At 42.3% G+C, this 24,276-nt stretch overlaps 1 protein-coding gene across 2 annotated transcripts in view; it reads left to right on the forward strand.

Annotated features, from left to right (window-relative positions):
* RBPJ (recombination signal binding protein for immunoglobulin kappa J region) overlaps positions 1 to 24,276 on the forward strand; it is a 138,508-nt gene that overhangs the window by 75,626 nt on the left and 38,606 nt on the right. Inside the window, exon 1 of one of the 2 annotated variants that reach the window (XM_014265629.3) lies at positions 6,650 to 6,752. The exons of the other annotated variant lie outside the window; for it this stretch is intronic. Coding sequence (XP_014121104.1) covers positions 6,733 to 6,752 — 20 coding nt within the window. The 5' untranslated portion in view covers positions 6,650 to 6,732. Of the gene's footprint in view, positions 1 to 6,649; positions 6,753 to 24,276 lie in introns of those variants that run through there. 2 annotated transcript variants of the gene reach the window in all.

The raw sequence follows: 24,276 nt of genomic DNA on the forward strand, positions 1-24,276 counted from the left end.
GTTAAAGAAGAGAGAGTGTATCCTGAACCAAGAATGACAGTAAATAAAATGATAGAGAAATTATTTAAGTAATTATCATCCATGACATGTCTTCAGTTACCTCCATAACAATTACAAGATCATCACCTTAGTTGTGGCTTATCTGTTCATCCATTCATTTATATGAAATTCATCAATATGATATCCAAGCACTAATGAACTTTAGCATTAAAAGGTCATGTGTAATTCTCTAAGAGGAAAAAATTCAAAAGGTGTCAGCCACTCTGGATCTGAGCACTATTCTCAGGCAATTTTTATGGAATTTATTTCCAATAGTTCCGGCCAAAGATAGTCTGTCTCTTTTCAGGAGGATTATGGAAAATGGTCTATGGAACCGCAAAATGATAGCAGAATGAAAGCTAGACTAAGTCCACAACGACTAGAACTTTGGTAACCCAAATAGATATCAACATGGCAGTATTACAAGTTAAATATTTTTTAGGATTACATGTTCTTTGGTGATGCCTTTAGACTATCTTCTGTTTCAAGATTGTATCATTTCCTAAATTATTTAAATAAACAGCCCCAAAACAAGTATTATCTTTATAGACTACAGCCATGGACAGTCTGTAAGCTACTAAACACAAAATCAGTTTAACTTCTCTATATAGGACAAGAATGAGGTTTACCTGTCACTGAATTCTCCAGAGAGCATTTATATGGTATCCAGCTTTACACCTGTGAATCAATTAATTTCATAACTCCTCTCTCTATAGAAAGAATTCCAGTGTGCACATATTTGCATGTAGAATTACAGGTTAAGGATTTCTGTCCATATTTCCTCCTCTGACACAGTGTGTGTCACTGGGACAAGGGCTTTCTAATACATAGTAAAATGGGATGGTTTACTATGGCAAGTGGGTTTTTAGTAATAGTTTTATCAAGAGGTCATGTACAGTTTGTGGTTTTCTTTTATAGTAGGCTGATGAGTTATTTTTTTGCACCTTGTTATAGTTACTCTGAAATTTCCTTAAGCATTGTTCTGTTACATATTCCCTGTAAGTAAGAAAAATATGTATAATTAAGAGTGTGTAATTCTCTTGTGTTTTGTAGAATCAAATGAGTTTTCATTCTTTGTTTTTAAAAAACACATTTTACTTACAGATAGAGGTGAAGTCTGTCAGCATATATTTTCTCAAAGAACCTAATGAATGAGAGACCAGACTAGCTGAAAAAATCAGCTCTAACTCAGTCACTAAATTACAGACTTGGGGTTGAGTGTAGATGTGAATTGATACACATCAGAAAAACAACAGAACTACAACAGCACCTCTGATCAAAATGTTTTCCTGCAAAAAACATCTGTATTCACACCAATTCAGAATATTGCAAAATCTATTTGTATTTATATATGAATAAAATCAATAAAACATCTGGAGTCATATAATCTTTAAATCTTCCTTTTATTTTGTTAATTATTTGTGATAATTCACAGTCAAATCAACTAGTTCAATCTTCCCCATTTTCTTGATTTTGAGAGGGTGCAAATAACTTCCTTAGGTGTCTTGAGCTCACAGTCAGTCCTACACAGACCAGACAGACTGAAAAGAAGCTGTATCTTCTCCTGTATGTTTTGGAAACATGGAAATTTTTACAGTTTATCCTGCTGTACTCCTTGTAATGACTGACTTTGTAATCCTGCATCCTGTGGTTTAATCTTAGAGCTGCTTTGGTGCGTGCACACATTAGCCATGGCAGAAGGTCAGGGCGGCACAGCACCAAGCTGCTGGCAGCAGCAAGGCAGTGCCCAGGGCACCCCTGCTCTGCTGCTGCCTGTGAATGCAGGGGCTGGCACTGCCCTGCCTGTCAATGCTGGGGTGCTGGGGTGCAAGGGCTGGCACTGCCCTGTCCGTGAATGCTGGTGCAGGGGCTGGCACTGCCCTGTCCGTGAATGCTGGGGTGCAAGGGCTGGCACTGCCCTGCCTGTGAATGCTGGGGTGCAAGGACTGGCACTGCCCTCCCTGCCTGTGAATGCTGGGGTGCAGGGGCTGGCACTGCCCTGTCCGTGAATGCTGGTGCAGGGGCTGGCACTGCCCTGTCTGTCAATGCTGGTGCAGGGGCTGGCACTGCCCTGCCTGTGAATGCTGGGGTGCATGGGCTGGCACTGCCCTGCCTGTGAATGCTGGGTGCTGGGGCTGGCACTGCCCTACCTGTGAATGCTGGGGTGCATGGGCTGGCACTGCCCTGCCTGTGAATGCTGGGTGCTGGGGCTGGCACTGCCCTCCCTGCCTGTGAATGCTGGGTGCTGGGGCTGGCAGTACCCGGTGTGTGGCAGGCAGGCTCTGCCAGTCCCCAGGACATTTCAGCCTCCTGGGATGGATGATTCACTGAGGTCTGATGGTCCCTGCAGGGGCACCCTGAGGGTGAGACACTGTGCCAGCCAGCACTGCAGAGGGCTGTGTATGGGAGGCAGGGTCAGGGAATAACTGGTGCCACACTTACCTGGTGGACAGGCATGGTGCACGAGGGCAGGAATGCTGTGTGAGAGAGGAACACTCTTTGAAGAGCCCAGTAAAACTAAGGAGGGATACAGGGTAGAGAAGAGCACTCTTTGAAGAGCCCCGTAAAACTAAGGAGGGATACAGGGTAGTTTACATGCAAATTGACAAAACATTTCACCCAATGGAAAATAAATGAAGATACTATTCTGGGATGGGGCGAGGAACAAATTTTAATACAACACAAAGTGTCTTAGCTAGGCTATTCTAGAAAACTATTTAAAAATAAGAAGTTATAGGAGTCAGTCATCAAGTTGTTCACACTGTTAACCTATGTAACCATATGATGTTATTACTGTTAACCTCATCTTCCCTCCCCCTCTTCCTTTCTAATGTTTCCTATACTCCTTGCTTCTTGTCTTTACATTAAAAGCACACTCTGGGAAGGGACTGTACTTGCTTTCAAGGCAACACCATAGCAAGGGCCAAGCTTGACCGTAGCCTCTGGGGACTCCCACACCAAGGTATACTTACACCTGAGCTTGCATTATGGCACAGATTCAGATTTTTTCTTTGCTCTACCATCCTCTTTCAGACTATGATACACAAGCAAAAACTATTTAACAGTGCTCCTGCTGCAGACTGCTAACACTGCTAACTAGCCTATTCTTTCTCGTCATCCTTAAGACAATGTTGCACATTCTCTGAGCTGTGTTGAACATCAGCATCCATTTCAAGGAGCAGACACTTCTGACACTGAGCAGGCTGGCTAACAGCTTAAGTGATAACTTTGTTGGCACCTACACCACAGCTCAGATCTAAGAGATGTTCTGTGGGCAGCTGCCTGTTGATTTGCTTTCCTAGACATGCGATTGAACCACACTGTACATCCTGTGCTTATGAAATCCCAGCAGGGCTGTATCACAGTACCTACCACTAGAATGTGTGATTTACACCACCTACAAACTGCAACATCTCAAGATAAACCTGCTCCTTATAATGAATATCCAGTTAACTGCAGTTCTCACTACCTACAATGCTTTTTAAGGTCACTGAGTTTTAAAATAGCTGGGATTTTACAGGACACACTGTGAGATTTTTTTTTTTTTGTAAGACAGGCTGATCTGAGATGGAGACTCTTGTCCCATTGCCCCTCTCTCATGTGTTTGTGCTAAGCACATAAGAAACTTGGGATTATTTCTACACGAAAGTGTGCAGGTCTTTTGTTTTCTCATCTTTCTCCAAACCAGTGAGGTGGGAAGCAGTTGCCAAATGACAGCCATATTAATTACCTAGTGCTGTGCCCAAAGGAATGAGCTTAGGGGAAGCCCAGATCCAAGGCTGAGCTGGAGAAAGTTTGGTCTGGACTGGTCAAACAAGCTGTTCAAATCTTTGGCATGGTTATCACAGCTTGCATCTCATGCTCCCTGCTCATGCCTGCCTTCCTCCTCCAAAGCTGACCTGATTGAGCACTGCTGGCCAGCAGCTCCTGTCTGCAGTACCATTGGTGGGACACTCCAGGCCAAAAGACCTCCTCAGTACCACTGGTGGGACACTCCAGGCCAAAAGACCTCCTCCTCACGCACACAGAGGGCCTAACAATTCCATGGGCTGGTGCTAGGCTCCTTTCTTTCCTCCTCTTTCCACACAAGGCAAGACTGAGAGGGCAGGGGAACCCTATGGATTCCCAAGATGAAGCTGCTGAGATCCACTGAGCACTGCCAAGTGGCTCTGTCCACATACACACATGCTGGTGAATCCAAGTTCCAGGTGGTCCTGTCCCCCAGCTGACAGGTGAGAGTAAACTTGATTTCCTTCATGATCAGCCTTCCATTTTCAGAGGTCCCCAATGATTCCGAGCACCCAGCTGGAGTCACCTGGCAGGGCATCTGCTTGGAACATGGGTGAGGCCCAACACCTGTGGAAATCACACCCTTCAAAGCTGCCTCCAGCTGTGATTCTCCAAATTGTCTCTGATTCAGAGCCCTTTTGACAGCCTCAGCTGAGCTTAAATAAAAAAAGTCAAATTACTGATTTGCATAGCAAACACAAAAATTTAAATGGTGCAAACCTGGTATTTAAATTTTTCTACCTCAACTCTGGAAATGCTTATATTCACTACAGGCCAGAAGGTGAGGTCTAGTTCCCTGTGATAGTGGATGCTTTCAGTTTCCAATAAAGTCAGTAGAAATTGTTCACACTCTACGTGAAATACAAACTTTTAGCAGCAAGAAGAAAATTCAATGCATAAACTATATTAAAAAAAACCTTTAGGCTTACTATCTTTTCTTCCATCAGCTACTCATATGAGGTTCCAGCTATTGTTTTTGATTTGAATCGTATTCCTGGCCTTTTGAACTGCAGATAATTTATAATTTAAGAAAACAAAATCAATGGTTATTTGTTTTGTAATGTACTGCTGTCAGTGATGGAAAGGACTACAATGGTTTCTATGATTATTAATTCTTCAAAATAATATACCTGCACCAGTATCCAATTAATCTGGTTATTAATCAAAGTGCTTTAATTATAAATTATTAAAGGAGGCCAGACACTGCAGATTATTGTGTGCTATATTTTTAGATTTTCCAGTTTGATTCAAAACACACTAAAAGAGGGGCCCCATAAAATAACCATCTAGAGACAGTCCATGGCAAACATCCAGAAACTATTCTTAATGGAATGGAGTTAGCATGAGCTGAGATCATTCTTTAGCCTTGGGAGAAAAAAAAAAGAGAGAGATGTTTTTAGGAAGAGATTTCCAAAGGGATTATGAGTTGCTCTTTGCAAACAATACAGAGGATTTCCAGTATGCATTGTGCTTTTGCCGAGAACTGTGCGTACAAGGGAGCCAATCAAAGTCCTCCTGTGTCTAATGAGGAGGGGGAAATCATGATGGGGAAAGTCCCTTAATGACAGGAGACAATAGTTGTTTGTACAGTGACACGTACAGAAAACTGTCACCAAGGAATCTCTCCAAACGTGATTTTACTTATCTGAGACATTATTCACTGAATTAGCATAAGCAGTGAAGTGTGTATGTGGGCGAGAAATCTGAAATCTTATTCATGGGATTACTGTTATTTTTTCCCCATAATTTCGAAGACAGCAGAGGTACAGAGCTAACATAATAAAAAAGATGTGGGCTTTGGAATCTCAGCAATCTTTAAATAAATGTAGCATTTGTCCCGAAGTTAGCCTGACGTGCTATACTGAACACAGAGTCAGCTGAAACAGAAGTCTTGATGTAAAAGGATTAGTTTTCAAATTTGGTCTCCTAATGGACAAACAGACCCGCATCCTGAAGGGGTAATGTTGTTAAATGAATCCAAAATTGGGGTCTTCTTTTTGTTCCGTGCCAAAACGCCGGAGCGCACGGCGGCAGCTCGGTGTTGAGACACCGCCTGTGCCCGTGCCCATACGCGGCCGCCTGCGGCCACAGGGCCCGCTCGGCTGCCTGGGACCCTGCCAGACTCCCCGGCTTCTGTTTGCTAAACAAACGCATCTTACGCACTTCAGCTGCACATGAAAACAAAATTATGAAACAGGGCTTTTAATGTAAAACCCATTTCTAAAAAAAAAAAATTCTGTTAACAATTCCACGTAAGGAACCCAAGAGGTCTTCCTACGCGCTGTCCCACCACATCCCAGCCTCCTGCTCTTTTTATTCACGTTTGACACAGAGTCCCCTCCGCCCTGTCCTGGTTCCCAGCCCCAATGGCGCCTCAGCCCCGATGGCCCGTCAGCCCCAATGGAGCCGCCGCGGTGTCTCGGGGCCGCGCACGTGCCCGGCCCGCGGGCAGCACGAGGCGGGCGGCCCCACGCGCGCTCCCTGCGGGGGTGCGGAGTAGAGGCGGTGCCGGCCGTGGGCGATCCCCGCGCGCCAGCGGCGGCCCCGCCCCGCCCCTCCCTCCGCGCCCCGATTGGCCCCTCCCCCTCCGCCCCTCCTAGCCCCGGCGGGGGCGGGACGCGCGAGCGGGCAGAGGGAATCCCTCGGCTTCCCCTGAGCGCGCTCCGCTCTCGCGAGACTTGCGACGCTCTCCGCATGCCGGCAGGCTCCGGGCTCTCGCGAGAGCGGCGCGGTTCCCACGCCCGGGCTGTTGTGTCTGAGGGGAGAAGCCCGGGCGCTGAGTGGGCGGGGCGCACCGCCCCCCCCACCCCGCGCGTGTCTCGCGGGCCCGCGCACGCGCGCTCCGGGCCGCGGGGAGGGGGGCGCTCTCGCGAGAGTAGGAGTTTTGGCGAGAGTTTGTGGAAGATGGCGCCTGTTGTGACAGGGTGAGTGCGGGGCGTTCGCGGCGCCCGCCGGAGCCGCCGCCGCCCGGGGCTGCCTGGGCGAGGCCGCGCCGCGCCCGCCCGCTCGCTCCTCGGCCGCCGCTCGAGGGCACGGGGGACTGCCCTCCGGACGGCCCGCGGGCGGGCCCTGCGGCGCAAACCTCGTGGGGCTGGGGTCCCGCCGGGTGGGCGCACGGAGGAGGCGCCCCGGGTGCCGGCCCGGCAGCGGCCGCGTTCTCCGGCCGCCCCGCGGCGCGGGAGCCCCGGCGCGTCCGGGCGCTCACTTTGCTTTCCCTCTCTCCGGCACGGACACGCCGGTCGGGACTCCGTGCAGGTTCAGTGCTCATCCCGGCTGCTTCGGAGCGGGTCCCGCTCGGAGGGCTCCCAGGGGAGCGGCGGAGCCCAGCTGGGAGGGGACCTGGGGCTGCCACGGGCTGCTCTCCCTTCTCGGTCGCCCCGGCTCGTCCCGCTGTAGGCGGGGGTCCTCCAGACTCCCCCGGCTGCGGACGGGGAGCGCTCGGACAAAGGCTTTTGCTGCCGTGGTTGGAAGTTGAACGCCGGCCCCCAGCGCCCCTCGCACGGCGGGCCCGGCCCGGCGCTGTCACTGGCGGCGGGGCGCTCCCGGGCGCGGGCGCCTCTCCGCCCCTGCGAGCAGGACACCGCGCCGGCAGCCTGCGCCGCCGGGCTTCCCTTTCTCTGCGCACCATTCCCAGCGCTTTGTTGAGTTTTAGCTGCCTTCCTTCAAATGCTGCGGTGCAGGGAAGGGTAGCAGCCACGCTGGATCATAATGAATGGTAGTCTCCGTCCCTTTCAACCACACTGGGTAATACTTAATCATGGCTAGCCAGCTGCAGCATGTGTCACTGTAATAAGTGACACCCTCTTAGCCACCTACGGCTGATGAATAATAGCAGACCCACTGCTGGTGTACAGTACGCAATCACACCTGCAGTGTCACATTGCACGTTGCCATCCTTGCCACATCTTGATTGCTGCTGCTTATTTCGAGTGCCGGATCCTTAATTTTGGACTACGTGGAGCAAGTGTGACGTCCCTCTATGTGTTGAGGGAAAAGACAGTCAGGAGAAGAACAGGCTGTTTCTGTACTCCACCTGTTTGTTCCAAATGAAATTTTGTCTTGTTAAAGTACTTCTGGGTCTTTCTAAAACATGGACCTTATTTTATATTTCACAGTGTGTCTGTGACCTTCTGCCTTCCCTGTGGGATTACATTGTCTACAGCATTGGCTCTGTGGTTAGAGAGCAACAGCCTGCTTGGGGGTGGGGTGGGGTTGGTGGTTGATGCTTTTGTTCTCGTGGAGAAGGTAGCATTGGGGTATTTTGTTGTTTTGATTAGCTGCAATAGTGTTTCCAACTCCTCACTCTTGTTTGTGAAAAACTAAATTGAAGCTTTTGCTTGATTTCAGTCCTGATGAAGGTATCTTGTGGCTGATATACAATTTCCCAATTAACTGTTCTTTAGGGAAGCTAATCTTGTTTGTTATGATTCCTGGAGTGTACTAGTTTAGAGGTTGGGCTTGAAAGAAGGGAAGAAATGCTTTTAAAGTTTGTTACAAAGTTAGCCTGTGCTCCAGTTAGCAATTCAGTTTTTCCACATTTCTATTAGTTTACTCATCTGAATATTTGGGTTCCATTTCCTTTTGTTTATTGATTATTACAGGATTGTCAGAAGTGTTGTCATGTTTGTGATATTAGTTTTATGCTTTTCAGATGTCTGTTAAAATGTTGACAAAACAACTGTGGATTATTTTTAAAACAGTGATCAAATAATCCCAGCGGTAGAAAAAATACCATTTTAATTAGAGTGAAATGGTTGTTTGTAGTTTAGAATTTTATGCTACATTTATTGTTTAAACCTATAAGTCAAATAATTTGCTGGAAAAAAGATTTTGTTTTCTAATTGTTAAATACTTCCAGTGTAGGTAAAATGAAATATGCTAACTTTTGTTTATGTTGTAGTTATATTGCATCAAGGAGCCTAATTTCTATTTTATTTTTTTTTTTAATTAAATGACCTGTTTTTGGAGTATGGCTCTGATGCTGAGTTGTCGTTGTGTATTAGGATCAAAAATTGATGATTCTCCAGTAGCTGATTGATTTTTTTTTTTTCCCAGATGGTTAGTATAAGGAGTTTTCTTTTGGGGCTATTCTGTAAAAACTTACTTGGACAGGGGGGAAAAAAGCATTTGAAATTAAAAAGCAATAGCTGAAGAATGTAATATGCAAATGCTGCATTGTGTTTGAATGGGCATCACATGGGCACTCTGAGGTAAAGCTTAAGGCTCTTTTGCAAGTCAGTGTTACCTGAATGAGAAGGGTGTTGGGTTTTTTTTTCCTGTGAAAAGTGTATGCCTGAGCTTAAGTTTTGGTACATAAGTTTATGCAGTGTTGGAATGGAATAGCAGGAATTTGCTGCAGCAGTTTTGGGGGGCAGGCAGAGTTTGTTGTGCTTTGTTGGTGGCAGCATGTGGCACCCTCGTGCTGCTGCCTCACAAGGAGTGTTTGCATTGAACTTGTGCATGTGTGCAGTGTGACAGGCTGGAGTGTGCAGTGTGAACAGGCTGAGCTGGGCAGTGTGACAGGCTGGGCTGTGCAGTGTGACAGGCTGAGCTGTGCAGTGTGACAGGCTGGACTGTGCAGTGTGACAGGCTGAGCTGGGCAGTGTGACAGGCTGGGCTGTGCAGTGTGACAGGCTGGGCTGTGCAGTGTGACAGGCTGGAGTGTGCAGTGTGAACAGGCTGGGCTGTGCAGTGTGACAGGCTGGAGTGTGCAGTGTGAACAGGCTGAGCTGTGCAGTGTGACAGGCTGGAATGTGCAGTGTGACAGGCTGAGCTGGGCAGTGTGACAGGCTGAGCTGGGCAGTGTGACAGGCTGAGCTGGACAGTGTCAGAGCCAGATACAGGGAGAAAGTGAGCAGCAACATCAGACGAGTAACTTGGGAGGAGTTACTATTCACAACTGCTGTTTAAAAGTGGATAATTTATGGCTGGGATTATAGGATAGTATTTTTGGGGTTTTGTGGAGTATTTTTGGTTTTGGTTGTGAACAATGTAGGGAAATATCTTTTTAAGATTTCAAAATTAATGAAAATGCTTCTTTAATTATATTTTGAGTGCAAACCACTTATTTCTAAATAATTGTTATACTGCAAAAATACCTGTAGGCATCCATTAGCTTGAAAATTGCCCTGCTACGTCTAATAAAGCCATATGACAGGGAAAATCTCTGGTGCCATGAACTTAATTTTGGTAATTTTACAGTGACATAAAGTATGCAGTGGTGTCTTCTTAGGAGCCTGGGACAACCTGATCTTTAAAATACTAGAATCCAATTCAGAAATAACAGATGGAAATAATAAATAGCAGGCATTGTCTTAAGCACTTGATTACCAGTTAAAACCTCTGTAATAGGAGTATGCAATATAGCATTTGGATTATTTTTCAAACATGTTGCGAAGCCTTGGAAAAGTCAAAAATACTCTGAGTAGGCTTCTTGCTGGTATGATGCTGGTTTTCCATAGGCACTGCACAGTAGAAAATTGTTTTAGTCACATTTCTAAGTAACAAGCTATTCAAGTTCCTTGTCTGAATTAGTCATCCTGGAGTTCAGTGGTTATGAGGGGTTTCCTGACCCAGAATGCTCAATGATTTAAGGGTGAGGGAAGACTCATGAGATCTGTGGTGGCACAGGAGAATGTTTGGCATGAGTGCTGTGAGTTTTAGGGCAGTAGTTTAGATGTGACAGCCATCTGGTCATTTTGTTTCTTTGTTTTTAATGAGAAATATGAAAACACTTGGAGGTGGTTTTTGAAAGAGGGTGCTGCTTCATGGAGCTCTCCCAACCCCAAGGTCAAGAGAAAAGAAGTTCAGAGATGAAAATAGAAGAGTTCACCAGAACTTTAACCTCATCTACATCCTGATTAGTAATTTTAGAATTATGACCTTGACCAGTGAGGGTCTTGAAGTAGAGAGTGAAGTGGATGCTGCTCAGGAAGTGAGATGGGGAAGGACTTGTGTGATCTGGCTGTAGGCTAAAAGTGTCGAGAGAGGAATGTTCATAAAGCTCAATCCTGGATCTTGAAAGATGAGGAAGATTTCCTCACTATTTCATGTGGAGGTCACATGATAGAATTTCAGCTACTAGAGGGAAATCTTAGTGATGCGTTGGGCATTGCTAGGATCTCAACAGCAGGTTATTTCTAGGACCTCTAGAGGACAAGCTAGGTTGGAGAGCTAATGCTTAGTTACGTTCAGGACTTGCAGTAGTGGGAAGGAGACTGAAGCAGTGGTGGAATGAGTGTGACCTGTGTGTTTGTGCTGAGACTGAGCTGATTGTGAGGCAGCAGTGTGGGGAAAGAGACTCAGGCTGGGGTGTTGACTTGGACAAGCACAGGAGAGAGGGAGTAGGAAGAATATTTCTGATTCATGGTTGAATCTGAATCCTGGCCCTGGACTGAGTGAAGACAATAGGAAAGGGATATAAGAGCAGAGCCTAGGAAATGATTAATAAAATAATACAGGTGGCTCCTTCAGGAGGATGCACTGAAAGAACAGAGTGATAAGGGATGAGTCATGAGAGCAGCAATACCAAGGGAATGAGGGAGAGTTATTTCTGGAAAAGAAACATTGCTGGTAGTCTTGGGTGATTGACAGGCCAAGGCAGAGAACAAATACATATTGATTCTGATCATCATAGAGTTAGGCTGCAGGAGGTGTTAGAATGTTTTTAGTGATGTTTAAGGAGTGGAAACAGGATGATGTAGACTATAGGACTAGAGTCCATGGATGAGTTCTTCAGGCTACAGTTTTTACTGTCACTGAAGGTTTTAACAGTGCTCATTAAGATGTGAGTAGTAGTATAACTACAGGTATTGTGTTGTGTATATGCACCTGATGAGTGTTAAAGATTGGGAAAAACTTGTTCACAATCAAATGAGTAGATGGTTTTGTGTGACTAACATTTAAATTGTTATCAAGGAGCAAGAGCAGTCAAGTCAGACTATTGGGAAATCCTTGTGAGCAATATATTCTTGGAGGAGTCTTCTGAAATGCTGGCAAATACTCTTTTTAACCTTTTAACCTTCTGCTTTCAGTAGAAGCAATTTTAAGGAGTTAAAGTCTTAATTTGGATTTTATTTGCTTTTGCTGTGTATTCACTGTGTTAAGTAGCTCTTTGTTGTTTGACTTATTCTGGTTGATACAGAGCACAAAGAAAGTTTGAAAATAATCTTTCTATAGCTTGATTTCTCCAGAAATAATCTGTAGACTGTTGTATTTGGCATAGTATGTGTGTGCTTGCTAGAGCCAATTAAAAGGCAATACCCTTTGCTGATATCTCTTTGCAAAAATAGTTCTCTTTAAAGTATTGTTCTGTACTATGAATTGCATAATGATCATGGGTTTGTGAATGAGAGTGAGTTTTTTCCCTCTGACTTGCTAATTTCTATTTTGCAGTAGTAACTTATTTTAGGACTATTTTTCATTATTTTGAACTCCAATTTCTGTGTTTAAAAAAACTGTGAAAAGAAGAGCAAGTAGCCTGTAGGTGTGTATAAAGTCTTTCTAAAAGACTTGTGGTGCCTTCACAGGCAAAGATTTTGAGGAAAGGTTTTATAGTTGCTAATTCATTGTTGGCGAAGATTACAGTTATGGTGCAGTGCATACCTGTTCTGTGCTATGTTTGGTTTTAGATAAACTTGAAAAGATATGTTGTCATTTGAGTTTTTAAAATGCATATTTAATACAAACAAGTATTCTCTTATGCAGTTTGTTAGAATCTCTGGGATGAAGAATGTAGTTTATGCACAGTATTAGTTTGACATTTGGAGACCAAATAATGCAGGCAGAATTCTGAAGTTTCAGGACATCAGTTTTCTGTGTTCATAATACTTGCAAATTCTTCCTAAATTCTTTGGATGTTAATTGCACGCAAATTATTAACTGAACAATATGTCACTAATGTGCTGAAATATTGCTTGAAAGAGCATTTCACAGGGAAGGTGTATTTTAAGTGTTGGGGTTTTTTTAATTTATTATTTTAATGTTTCTAAAAATTGAACAATTGTGTATGCTGGCTTTTATAGAATTGCTTATTTTCTTCTTTATGTATAGGTGAAAAAGAGAAAAAAATAAATGTCACTAGCTGTATTGTCAGGTGAAATCTTAATTCTGTTGACAAAAGTGGATATGCCTTTTAAGTGTATGGTATTTCAAGGCAGTTTTATAATTATAAATTATATTCTTGATCTCAGTGAACTTCCATTATTTTTATGTGGAAATGCTTAAAGCATTATAATGTCATACACTTCATCCTTACCTTGAAATAATTGTATTAATTAACAATTAAGATGATATATGGTAAGGAAATAATACAGAATTATGGTTATCTTTTATAATGTAAAAATTCAGAAAGGGAAACAGCCAATACATTTCATTGAAGAAGAAATTGTTAATAAAAGCAGTTTCCATATCCCTGTATTCTTACTGAGTCTTGGAAAAGTAGGGCTAAACTTAGAGTTTCTCATTTCCTGGGGTTCTACTTATGTGGTGTTCTTTACTTATATTTTGTGTATGTATTTTGTGGTTGCTACCTTTTACAACAAGAATGAAGTAACCTTTCCAAACTGAGGAAACACTTTTGTCACCTTTGCTGTGTCACATCACAGCCATTTTTCAGAGCCTATTTACACTGTTAAAATAATTTCATTTTCCAAAAAATACTTCATGCTCTTCAACTGCACTTTAGTTATCCAGATGGTGGCATATGGCCATGTATCTTCTTGCTCTTATGCTTGTAAATGTATAAACTACATATTTGTGGTGGCAAATTTTTTACCAAGAAAGAAAAGAATGCAAGAGTTTCAGTATGTACCGTGTGAGAAGTCTCTTGATTGTGCTCGCAGATTTCAGTCCTTACAATAGATACAATAGACAGGCTATTATTATATATATAATAGATTCTAATATTATGTGTTTATTACAATTATATAAAAAATATAAAATAAAGAGAGATTAAGATAAAAACTGATTTTTTAAATTTTTTAAAAGCTTGACTGATCGGTAAAATTTTATTTTAATACAAAATTGCTATCATGTTTTACTGTTTGATTAATAAGATTTTTTAGTGAATGACATGCTGCTGGGACATGATTTGTTCTCTCTAAAGCAGCCTGTGCACTTCAGTTGACAGCACGTGTCTTCAGGAAGCTTGTGAGGCTCTTTTTTAAGGATGTCTTTTTATGTTGAAATGTCTTGAAACATTTGTGCTGAATTGAAGTATGTATTTCCATTCTTATTTAAACTGAGAGTGATCACCTGCAGAGTGATCTTGGCTGCTTAGAGGGCTGGGCAATCACCAGATGTGAAATTCAACAAGGGTGAGTGCCAGGGATGGGGCAGCTGTGGATGTGCATCGCCTGGGGCTGGGGGCTGGAAAGGGACCTGGGGTCCTGGCTGGCAGAACGTTGATCCTGAGCCAGCAGTGCCCTGGCAGCCAGGAGGGCTGAGCGTGTCCTGGGGGCACCAGGCCCAGCATGGCCGGGCAGGGCAGGGCAGGGGATTGTCCTGCTCTGCTCTGGGCTGGGGCAGCCTCACCTCCAGTGCTGGGGCAGTTCTGGGCACCACGGGTAAGAGAGATGTAGAGCTTTAGAGAGCATCCAGAGGAGCTCTGTGAAGGTGGTGAAGGGTCTGGAGGAGAAGTCATATGAGGAAAGACTGAGATCAGCTGTCTTACTCAGTCTGGAGGAGACCAGGAGGAGACCTCATCACAGCCTAGAGCTTTCTCGCAGGGGGAAGCAGAGGGGCAGGCACTGATCTCTTCTCTGGTGACCACTGGCAGGACAAAAGGAAATGGCCTGTATTTATGTCAGGAGAGGTTTGGTTTGGACATTAGGAAAAGGCTCCCCAGGGAAGTGGTCACAGCACCAAGCCTGGCAGAGTTCAAGAAGCATCTGGACAATGCTTTCAAGGCACACGCTGTGTATCTGGGGGTGTCCTGCACAGGGCCAGGAACTGGGCTTGATGATCCTGGTGGATCCCTTCCAGCTTAGGGTGTTCTATGACTCTAAAGTTGTTTACATGCTTCACTTTGAAAACATGAGGACCTTACAGTGGTTGTGGTTATAACTTTTCTTCATTTGTTTCTTATTCAGGAGCAAGAGTTTATCTCCATTTTGTTGTCCTGCATGACTAGCTTGTATGCAGTGGTATTTCATCAGTGCAGTGAAAATCCACAACACTTTCTCGAATAGGCAACAAGCTCTGTTGGCAACTAATAATTTTTAGTGGCTCTGTGTGAGATCATACCTGGTTCTTCATTTAATTTTTCTACTTCTCCTAGGTTAGATTAAAGATATATACTGCAAAGGATCTTAGTTGGTATTTTAGTTATTAATGTAATTTCTTGTAGTTATTTGAGTGGAGGAATGAATACCTAATTTTTTTCCTTTATGAGTACAGACAAATATAGACATTCTTCTGAATGTGCCAGAAAAAATGTCCTTCTACTTTTATTCTTGGTAACATTGCTTGGTCTGTAGGAAGTTTCATCTGCACTTTGTTTTTTTCAAAGCCATACTTGTGGCATACTTTAGTGTGTGGTGCTTTGGGAGATTACCAGGAAAAGTTGGTATCGAAATGAAACTTGATCAGGCTGCTGTGAAATTCAGAATTTTTCAAGCCTAAAGAGGGAATTGAATTGTGCAAAATACTGGTTCCTGATTTTTGCCGAACCATAGAAACTGCACGGAATAAAAGATACTCTTCAGAAAATATCCTGCTTCCTTTTCCTGGCAGCTCTTATTTTTACTCTGTAATGTAACTTAGTCTGGGAGCAGTGGCAGAGGATCTTGCAGGCAGTGTTTGCAAGTTGCAAATTGTGGATTAGGAGCTACCAGTGTAGAAAATAAGGTTAAAGTTGTTTGCTTAGCAGAAGAATTTGTGAAACTAAGCTTTTCTCAGTTCTGGATTACAGGGGAGGTTGTCTTGGTAAGGGGTGTTACTGCTTTCAATGTGATCTTATATAAAGGGAGCTTCAAAATGAAGGTCCAGAATCTTGGAGGTGCTTGTGCACACTCTGAGATTATGCCATTGTGGAAGAGTTCTAAGGCCGGGCAGAATAAATAATAATTAGCCTTACTCAGTTATTGTTGTTCCAGCCGTCTGCGTAAAAGCTCCTCATGTCCTGAACGTGAAAAAACAAGCACAAAACCCCAGTGACTTGCCAAGGTCAGACAGATTCTGTGGAGAGGTGGAAATAGAATTACTATCTCCTGCCTCTGTTCTTGTACTTGGTGTAGTTATGGGCTGTCTGCTGGGTTTTGACAGGTGACATCATGTTGTCTCTCCCAACTGCGGCCGTGAAAGCTGGTCAGGAGAAATCAGACTTCCTTAGGTTTTTCATCTGCATAACAGAAAGGTATGGTAAATAAGACTTGAGTGACTGTATTCATCATTAACGTGTTCTGGCTAGAGTGGGTGATAATAGAGTGGGCACTGGAGAGGTGCTGCTCTTACACAGTTGAGACAGATGCCGTGGTTAGGGCTCGACCAGGAGATAAATGTGCCGTGTAATACAATGAGCTGCTGCTGCACTGTGCTGTTGCCATGTCTTTACACTGTGGGAGAAATTACTCTGCATAGGTACTTATTTTCAAACTTGAAAATATTTCACTACTTTCCAAATCTGCCACCCAGCTCTGGTTTCAGTGCTGAGTGTCAGAATTCAGAAAAGAAAAGGCTTTGGTGAGACGCTGCAGTTATTCTGCATGTGTGTGCTTCTTTTCATGCTTAGTTTTGTTGTAGGTAAACATGACGACTAGTAAAATCCTCAGTAATATAATATCTTCCAGAAGTTATGGAGATATATCAAAACTATTTTGGACATGTCTTTTTGTCCAAGTATTTTTTTTTTGCCAAATTCTTTTATTCTGCTGTTCAGTACTTCTTTGTCAGCATTGAGTCCTGGGGTGTTGTTGGTTTGGTGTAGTTTGTTGGGGGTTTGTTTGGTTTTGTGGTTGGTTGGGGTTTTGTTTGTGTTGTTTTTGTTTGTGTGGGGGGTTTTTGTCTATTTTTTAAAATTTAGTTTTGCATTCCAGTTTTTTTTATTTGCTATTGTGTGGTTGATGTTGCTTTTCGTTTGTTTATGTGCGTGTTACAGTTTTCTCACTAAGTCACAGAGAGCAGTTAACCAAAATAAGTATTTGGGATAAGGCTTCCTCTTTGAGAGAGGCTTGTAGCACTCCTGATGTACTGTGACAAATTGTTTTAGTCAGCACAGATGATACTGAGATGGAATTCTGATCACAAGATAAAAGCTCAAGGAATCTTTGTATAAGTACTAAAGTTACAAGAGTGCCTTCCTCTGTTAATTGTTTTGCTGTTGATTATGGAGGTAACGTGTCTCTTAAAGTGATAGAATGTGTTAGAGAGAAAAAACCAGGCAGTTCTCTAGAGCTAAAGCAAATTTCTTGCTCCAAGAGTCACCTAAAGGAGGAAAGGCATGAAAACCTATTCTGATAATCTGTTTTAATTAATAATATAGATGTTGGCCAGGCTCATGTTCAGTTTTGATAATATAGTAAATAAGATTAGTGTTCCCAGTGCTTACGTTTAGATAGCAGCACTCTCAAAATACCAAGAACTGTGTTAAAACAAACGTGAGAACTATGCCAAAACAAACATCAGAACTTACTGCCTTTTTTTGCCTTTTTTTTGCAATGGCCAAAATACCTGTATTTCACAACAGTTAGCAGGCAAAACAAAACAGTCGTTATGAAACAACGTTTAAAAAGGTTTTACTGAGTTTTACTCCCAGTCAGCTTGTTGAAGCGATAAATGGCACTTCAGATGTAGCAAAGGAAAAGTAGAGCAGGCCTTTCCAGTCAGCTGTGATTGCTGAAGACTCCTAGAAAGTGTAGGGCAGCTTTTGTTACTGGCCCCCTTGTGCTGTGAGGGCAGCTGTCATTTTCTTTTTGGCTTGCTGCATCTGCCTGTGGCTTTTGAGGCTGCAGCAAACAGAGGGTGACCTCAGAAGGTGTGCTCAGGGTCCCTCTCAGGATGGAGTATGAAGCCAGTCCTTGAATGTAGCCTGAATTTCCAGATGGAAATAAAATGTAGAAGAAGAAAAGCTCTAGGCATATCCCTTTTTTTCTAATGCTTCTGGATTCCGTGTTTTTTTCTGGAAAAAAATCTTGACTTGTTTTGTTTGTTAAACACTTAGTAAATAATCAAAAAAACTGAACTGACCTTCCTGCCTTAATGTCTCACCATATTGCTGGATGGCACTTAGAGTTAGCAGTAGACTGGTTAGACTTGTCAGTGTGCATAGTCATGAAAGTAGTATTGCATCAGGTTAAATTTAAAAGTTTATCTTTCTCAGTTTGACCAGTCCTCTAAAAAAACCTGAACCATAAGCGACAGACCTGTGTTTGCCAGAAGGTATTAGGCAGTGATGAATATTATATCTGTAGAGATAAGAGACTTCTTCACTTACTGAAAGTGTTCCTCTCTCATTAGGATTCAAATTGTGGATATTGTTGTTGGAAGTACTCAGCAGATTTTGCTGGTGACACTTGAGATATTTTCTTTGTTGTGTTCAGTATTCTCCTGCTTAATGGCCCTGATTGTAGAACAGTTTTTTCAGTAATGAAATTAGATTTTTAAGAAGAAAAATACTATTCTGCCATTACACAATTTGCATTCCTAGCTAATATTGTATTTTTTTGGTTTGACATTAGTTGAAAAACATGTATAGCCGCAACTTTACATTCCTTTTCTCTGATTCAGTTTTATATCTGGTCAATTCTGCTTCCTATTGTTACACATATAAAACATATTGAAATAACAGAGTATTGTATTTTACTTAGTCATTTTCACCTGTGTCCTCTCCTGAATTTTGTGGGCAGCCCTCAATTAGTTTTGCTTCTGGATTTCCTTTTTTTTTTCTCTCCCTTTAATTATTTTTAATGGAGTAGCACACCAGAATACTTTCCCTGGGTGTTTTTTTTTTTCTGTGAAGTTTCTGTGTAAGCCCCATTGTCTTTGTTCCTGGGCAATCCATGCTCACTTAGGTCTGTCCAGAGCAGTACTTTCAGACTGCTGCCCAACAGTGTTGTTGCTTTTTTCCCCTGTATTTTGCTGTTAGCAGCCCTAAGGCTTGTGGTGTACTTAGAGCATCACCACAACCATTATCTACAGAGCAGTCACTGTTGCTACTCAGCTAGTGTGATAATCCAACAGCTGTATGTTTTAAATCAAATCCAAACCCTATTCCTTACTTTTGGGAACTTGAAACTTCACTTTGTCACTGTCATGGATCGTGAGAGGGGATGTCTAATACTTGTATGCGCCTTGTCTCCCCCCTTAAGAACTGATGAGGAGTGGAGAGAAAATAAAATCTAAAGAATTCAAGAACCTGAGATATCTCATATAACAAAAAACAAAACATTGATACAGAGGGAGAAGCTTAAAATTTAAATTATACTGGTAAAGCCAGAGAAGGATCCAGTGTTACTATACTATTTACTATAACTAAAATTTAAGTTATACTGGTAAAGCCAGAGAAGGATCCAGTGTTACTATTGTGAAGGCAGGAAATATATTTTGGGAGGGGGAAGAAGGCATAATGAAGGATTATTTTATTTTGGAGGAGTTTTGGTTTTTGCTTCTTTCTTTTGAAGTGTTTCAATCCTCTTCATGTATTGGAAGCTACTGCTATTTTTTTATCCTTTTACCACTCCAAAGAGAATGGATAAAATAGAACTTGGAATGAATACAGACTGTAGTGTGTTGCTGGTGGCTTTGGAGGGTGTATATTGAAAGCTGTGAAGAAGCAGGAGAAGCAGGACGCTTTGTTCTTACTCACATGGTATATTTCTAAAGCGACAGAAGAGGGAGAAAGGATTGTTTTGGAAGTGGTGAAAGCAAACAAAGTGAAGCTGAGACCAGGTTAAATTCTGTAAGTAAGCATTGCCCAAAAAGTGGTGGGTGCGTGTCTGTGTATATAGATACACTTTTAAGTGTTTGTTAGGTAACTTTAGTACACAGCTTGGATTTATACTTACTATACAGTTTCTTCTAACATAAGATGGGTCAAAAGAGCATGTGTGACGTTCTGCATAAAATTGTAACTTTTCTTTTTGTCTGGTTCAGTGGTTGAATGCAAGCATTTTATTTCTTTTTCTTAGTACCTTTTCAGAACCCTACAGAAATGCTATCATACCAGGGTATCTTAATATAGGTTAAAAATTACCAGTTTGATCAGGATAGTTTTCTTATGCTTGTGGTTCTCATTATAGAAGGCATTTTTATTTGTGATACACATCCTGATCTTGTCTGATCTTGCTTAAAAAAAAAAGTATTTGAAAGATTACTATACAGATATTCTGGAAGTAGATGTGTAACAATGGTGCACTTTTTCTTCCAACAGTGAGCCTCAGTTTACTTTTGCTGATTAAACAGCTCACGTAGGCCTTTGTCTAAAGCATTTTCACCACTTCATTTTGGAACAAAATTTAGGAAGTCAAGCAGGCATATCCTCTGGATATCAGAATTGAATAATTGTTCCAGCCAGCAAGGCTAATGCCTGCAGCCTTGCTCCTTTGGTTAAAGGTTTTTTCATTTGGTAAAAGAAATCTTCAAACTCAGACTTGCAGCGCTGGTCCATAGTTGGAGAAACAGGAAGCAAACACTTTAAGCATTGTCCCAGATCACCATTGCTCTTTCAGTCTGTGGCGTCTTCCTTTTTTTCAGCTGCTTTCTTAATTTCTTTCTTGGAAGCCAAGAGTAGCTTCATGCAGTTTTCCTAAGAGTTGAGTCATTTATCAGCTTCTCCTTTGCCAAATAATCTGTAATGGAATCCACTACATTTTTTCTGCCTGAGGCTGTTTATTACATTGTCCACTTGCTTTTGACTTGTCTCAGTCCTTTTGATTGCTTATTCTGTTTTCTGCAGTGTTGTAGTTAATTGTGGCTGTTAGAAACATCTTGAGGACACTAAGTTCAAAGTGCCCTAGGTCTTGGCACAGTGTCCTGTAAGTAAACCTGTATTCACCTGTCACTCAAGCTGCTTGCAAGCTGTTGGGTGGCATGCAGGTCCAGGGAGCCCTTTAAACAGGGCTCTAGTATGCCTTAAAGGGTGAGCTCTGGTTTTCTTCATAAAACCAGCTCTCTGTGCTCCTTGTGTTTTGGGAATGGTGTGCTGAATGTTGGGTATACTTCAGGTTTGTCCCAAGGTGTGCTGGCATGGCCAACCAGATCTTACAACTAGTAAAAGGATGATAGCTGAAAGGCTGTTGGGTTGAAAAACAGTGCCTGTCATAGCACTGATCATGTAGTTAATGAAGATTTATTTCCTAAAGGGCGTTGTGCTTTGCAGTTGCCAGTCTCTTGGGGAAAACTGGAAAATCCTTTCATTTTTAAAAAACCCAAAAAATGAACTTGATCCAGAAAACTGTGCAGTACCATTCCTTTGCTGCCCTCCCCTCCCCTCATAAAAATTACCAGTAGAGATTTATTATGTTTTCATCTTCGTGGCTTATTTTATTAATAAGCATTTGTGTTATCATGCCACACTTGCCAGCTGGTTTCTGTGTGTACCTTCAGATAGCAGTGGCATTCTATCCCAGCACTTTGGTCAGTGGTGAGCAGCTGTGGCTGCTGAGCTGGGTGATTTGCAGGCTTTTCCAGTGTCACTCCTGTATGAACCTGGATTTACTGGTCTCTTAAGACTGAATTTTGATTCTGGGGTGGGATGACTCTTTGAGGCTGATCATACTGATAATGTGAAGTTGCCTTGGGATTTCCTTGCACTGAACTGAAAAGAGTCACAGACAGGAGAAGCTTGAGGGGAGGTACCATTTAGGCTTGTATGGTTCTTACTCTTCTTCAGCTCTCCCTTAATCCTGCTGCTGGAAATGGAGAAGTGGATTGCTGGAGCCTTTTCCTGAATGAGAATAACCTGTGCATCCCCTAGCAGTGGGAGCAGAAGGCCTTGCACACCTCAGTGGGTTGTCTTCACTCTGCCCTTCTTCCTCATCTTTGCCTCACTTTGTAACAGCAAAAGGGAATGGAGAGAAATTGATGGATGCTGGTCTGGGGCTGGGGAACAGAATGAACTCTGAGGGTGGATAATGATGTATGTATATGTGTGTGGAGACAATCATCTTGAGTTTTCTACTGCTGCAAAGACACTGAAGAAATTTTGGAGTTAGGAAAAGTAGGTTTTGCTATCTCAGTGTTAAAGTTTTTTTTGATTATTTATATTTTTGTTTATTGGGGTACAGAAACATTGAGTGGCTTCTCTGTTTTACATGTGTTCTTTTATTTAGCTGTAGGGAAGTTGTTCTTTCTCCTCCCCCCAAGGGAGTTTCCTGTGTGTATGGAAAAATAAAAAACAGAAGTGAAAAATACCTCAGGCTTCCAAACCTGAGGCTCACGTTTCACTTCTGCCACCACCTTTCTTGTCACACAAGCAGTCCAGCAGTCCTTCCCCTACCCACAGCAATGGCCATCTATCTGCAGAGCTACACACTGTCATAGCAAACGTGATCGCTAACGTGGCGCACCAAATTACAACAACAACCTGTGAACCACCAGGGAAATAAAAAAATTTACACGGTGCTTCACTTCTCTGGTGTTTATCTTTAACTTGCCAGAACATTTTATTAGGCTTTTTTCAGGCTAGTAAATATAACATAACTTTGATACCTGTTCCAAGAGGTTTATAGTTATAAATAAATTTGGTATGCAACTCATGGGATTTTTTTGTTCAAAAGTCCACTTAAGGGAGGGACTTTTGTCCCTAAAATTGTTTGTAACTCGACAGTTAAGTTGCATTTCATCAATGTGTTACTGTCACTAGAAGTTCTGGAGATGCCCTGTTTACAATCTGACAGTAGAGCAAATGGTTTCTCTATTTCTTATGCCTAGGTGAGCAGTATCTAGATAACATATTGTATTCAATATGAATGCTGTCTTCACAGTATTTAATCTTTCCCACAGCTATGTAAGATAATTTAAGCACTTTAAAACTTGTATTCTGAATTTCCTTCATTTGTTTAGACTGCATTTTGTGTATGTTCTCTTGTCGTGTGACAGGTTTGTGGGTTTATAGCCTCTTAAGTTGTTCTATGAATGGTAGGACTAAAGAACTTCTGTATCCTGATAACTCGTGCCTTGTATGGTGAGGAAGGTTTGTGGAACAGTACCACAAACTCCTTCATCCATCCCTAATGGACAAAGTGTAGTGCTGATATATCTAAGGCATAAGCTTACTGTCTAGCCAAATGGCATATGCAAAGGGATCAGCTGTGAAACAGTAATTGCCAAATTCTGCTGTGTCTTTTTTGGTGACATTGGCAATGTCTGTCCAGCTTCCAGTTTTCATGAAACTCATAGCAACTTAATTTTCTTTAAAAGCTCATTTCTTGTTTTTAAACTTAGTTAAAACAGATTTATGGGCTCCTAAGTTATTGCAAGTGTGGCTAATCAATTTATTAATTGTAATAATACAGTACTAAGCCTGCTCTGTGGACAGAGTGTGCCATATTTTTCAGAATTCATGCCTTGAAGAAAAGATACCATTTCTCTAAAATGGTGAATTCTAAGTGGTAACTTCTAATATAGGTCATCCCTTGATTTTTTTCTGATGGGGTTTTTTTCTTTTTTTTCATTTATCTGGGCTGTGTGGCTATCTGCATATTTTCCTTCTATAGTTCAGGTTATCTCTCTGATTGTTGAACTTTAATGATTGCATTTGTCAATTTTTTTCTTCTGCTTTGGAGAGTTCAGACTGCCCTGTTGAGGCAGCAGTGGGCAGAAATTTCAGGAAGGAGATCTCTCTGTGGGCTGGCATGTTTCACATACTACATACTTGGTAGTCCTGTGTTGGTTTACACTTGACAGGGTTGGTAGCTGCTAACTGAAATGACAGATTTGGTTGTTTAGTGCTTCGAGACATTTCTGACAATTTACATTCCCTTCTGGCCTGAATGTTCTTGGAAGGATGAGACAATGTTTTGAAAAGAGGTTGGGTTCAGAGCTCAGCAGTTGGGAGCCTTCACAAGAGTGCTTAGGCACACTTTTCATGCTGTAAAATCCTTGCAAAAAAATTGTGCCAGCACAGGCGTTATTCTGGGAAACTCGAGTTGTAGCAGTCACAGGTTCAACATCATGCAGAAGTTAAGTGCTGGGGGGTACATTTTTGTAAAAAACTACTGGTTCCTTAAATATTTAGAATACCTACATTAAGTAAAGTTTGTCTCAGGACAACATTCTTGTTTTCAGATTGGCTTCATGGTTTATAGTGTACCTCATTAGGATGCAGGGAGAAGTCTTACCAGTAATTTGCATCTGTGTGGAGTTTAAACTTGACAAACCCGAAAAGCAAGGCTCCTTGAATTAGGTATGATTCACACAATTTCCATTTTAAAAAATGGACAATAATAACTGCTTTGCATTTGTGCTCTTGAGATTTTTTTCTTATGAAAAATGCTGCATAAAAGCTGTTAG

The sequence above is a fragment of the Zonotrichia albicollis genome, chromosome 5 (genome assembly GCF_047830755.1).
Source record: "Zonotrichia albicollis isolate bZonAlb1 chromosome 5, bZonAlb1.hap1, whole genome shotgun sequence".
Lineage (NCBI taxonomy): Eukaryota > Metazoa > Chordata > Aves > Passeriformes > Passerellidae > Zonotrichia > Zonotrichia albicollis.